General features: G+C 54.8%; 1 protein-coding gene across 5 annotated transcripts in view; it reads right to left on the bottom strand.

The window, feature by feature from the left end:
- Nucleotides 1-2,500, bottom strand: part of LOC126579754 (mucin-19-like) — a 126,085-nt gene that overhangs the window by 4,185 nt on the left and 119,400 nt on the right. For all 5 annotated transcript variants that reach the window (XM_050243308.1, XM_050243309.1, XM_050243310.1 and 2 more), the window contains one exon: nt 1-921. This exon is cut by the window's left edge and continues 4,185 nt beyond it. In XM_050243308.1, the coding sequence (XP_050099265.1) occupies nt 1-921 (921 nt within the window). The remainder of the gene's footprint in view (nt 922-2,500) is intronic.

Raw genomic sequence — 2,500 nt, 5'->3', positions numbered from 1 at the left:
CTGCATGCCGCACACGTCACACGTGAACAGCTTGTCGGCCGGTACCCGGCTTCGGCTGGTCGGTGTCGTCCCACCAACGCCAGTCTCGGCCAGTCCACCGGGACCACCGGGACGATGGTGCTTGGTCAGCCCCACCGTCCGATAGCGGCAGCACGAGTACCGGCTCTTCTGGCCGCACAGCCCGCACTGGTACGGTTTGTCGTCGTGGAGCGTCAGGTGCGGATGCTGCAGTGCCGAGTGCTGCTCCAGCAACCACACCGAAGGAAAGTGGGCCATGCAGATGTGACACTTGGTACCGGGTGGTGGTACGTCACGCTCGGTCCCACCACCCGGTGTCTCCCGGAATGGGGCCAGCAGCGACTCGTCGCACACGACACTGTCGGAGGAAGGTGCGTGGTGTTCCGGTGATGCCGGGATCGGTAACTTCCGCAACAGCAACAGCTCCTCCCCACCCATCCCGTTGCGGTATCCTTCCTTCGTTAGCCCGTCCCGGACGCGGATCGTGCTCGGTGGCGTTCCGGTGCTGCTACTGTTCGGGGCTACTGCTGACGTTGTCTTCGGCAACTGGTGATGCTGCTGCGGCTGGCCCTCTTTACAATCCGGTTCCGGTCCCGATCCGGTCGCTGGGGCGGGCGACGACGATACCGGGGGTGCCGTACCGACCGTACCGAACAGGAGGTTCCGGTAGCGCAGCGCTTCCTCTGCCAGCGCCGATTGGTGCTGGAGCAGCGTCAGCAGACGCTGCGGATCCGCATCGAACAGCCCGAGACCGAGCGGGGCAAAGGGAAAGACGAACGGGATCGCACCGACGGTCGCCCCCGGAAAGCCGAACCCGATGGTGCCCGGTGCCGGGGCCGCTGGTGGTGCCGATTTTATGCCGGATCGCGGGTACGGCCCGCCAGCCAGCAGCTGACTCAGGTTCTGTAAAGAGAGAGAGAGAGAGAAAGGGAGAGCGAGGGAGAGAGAGAGAGAGAGAGAAAGGGGAAAACCGGTGTTAGCTGAATGGTGGACAATCGTGGTAACCCCTAGCCCCTTTCCCTTCCGATCTCAAATGTCATCAGGAAAAATCATGATCGCTCAACAAGCACAACAGGCAGACACCAGAGCACGGCATTTACAATAGTGACTTTCACCTTTTTTTTTTCTCTTTAAATTTATTTTCCATTTTGTTTCACCTTTTGTTTTTTTTTTTTTTATTTTTGCTTTGTGTGTTTTGCTTTTTAGTTGTTGTTGTTGTTCTTGTGATTTGTATCACCATCCCGCGTCCACTCCCCCCTCCCCCGTTCCCTATCGCCCTCTGTCAAATCTTCCCCCGTTCTGCACACGCGCGCGCGCGCGCAGTTATTTCTTAGCTCCATACGTCTCCATCAACTGTCCGCACACGTCGATGTCGATGTGCATGCGTGTGATGGTGCGACAGTTGCTCGCACATCACCCTCACTGTTCGCACTGTTGTTGTTCGCTTTTTACGCCTTTTTAGCTTTCACTCCCCCCCCCCCCCCCCTGTTGCCCCCGTTCATTATTTTTCCCTTCCTCTACTATGCTAATGTCCGTATGTCATGTCTGAAGTTAATGTTAGTTTAGGTAATTCGCTGCTGCTGCTGCTGCTGCTGCTACACTCGCTCGCTCACTCTCACCTCACTCGTCTCAATCTCTCGATCTGCGCTGCCACGCGTGGGCTGCGTGGAGCGCGGCAGAGCAGCTTCTAATTGAAGAGTGAGTGAAAAATTCGCAAAGAAATTGTGTGTCCGGCATTCTCCTGGCCGGCCCGACGCAGAATTGATACATTTCTCCATTGCTCCACCCTCCACTCTGGCACCCTGACTGGCGTCCCTCCCATCACTGTCCACCACTCGCTTTCTTTTTCTTCCTCCTCTTCTTCTTCTTCTTCTTCGTTTTCTTTTTTTACATCTATGATATGCATTTTCAATTTGTTGCTCATATGCTTTTTATGCTGCTGCTGCTGCTGCGCTTCTTCGCTCCCTTCTCCATCGCTCTCTCTCTCTCTCTTGCCTCTTGCTCTGCATTTGTTTTTTTTTTTGGTTTGCATCATATTTTCATCGACCGCTTTCCTTTCCCTGTGCGGGGTATATCGGAGCCTTGAATACAGCCTTCAGCTTCGTCTTTCCCCGTCACCCCCGCGGGTCCACGATCCTCGCGATCGTCGCAATGCGTCATCACCTCCCGCTCGCTGCACACACCCAACGCCAGAGACAATGAGACGTGTGTGGTGTTGTGTTTGTGTGAGTTCTCGGTGTGCGTATGTGTGTCTGTGTGGAGTTTAGAAGTGGTAGTAACAGTAGTGATGGTTGGATCACACTAACCGGGTTTCTGGATCGCTTCTGGATCCTCCTTCGACCCGCTCTCCGCGTCCGTACCCTGCCCTCGATTCCGTCTTCGCTCTCCATCTCCATCTTCTAAGGGTGCAAAGCTAATTTATTTTTTTTCCACCTTTTTTATTTTCTCTCTCATTAATTTTGCTGCTTAAATCTCCTAAAAT

This window comes from Anopheles aquasalis, chromosome Y (genome assembly GCF_943734665.1).
Source record: "Anopheles aquasalis chromosome Y, idAnoAquaMG_Q_19, whole genome shotgun sequence".
Taxonomy (NCBI): Eukaryota; Metazoa; Arthropoda; class Insecta; order Diptera; family Culicidae; genus Anopheles; species Anopheles aquasalis.
Note: the sequence above shows the minus strand (reverse complement) of the source record. Positions and strands in the feature narration are given on the sequence as shown.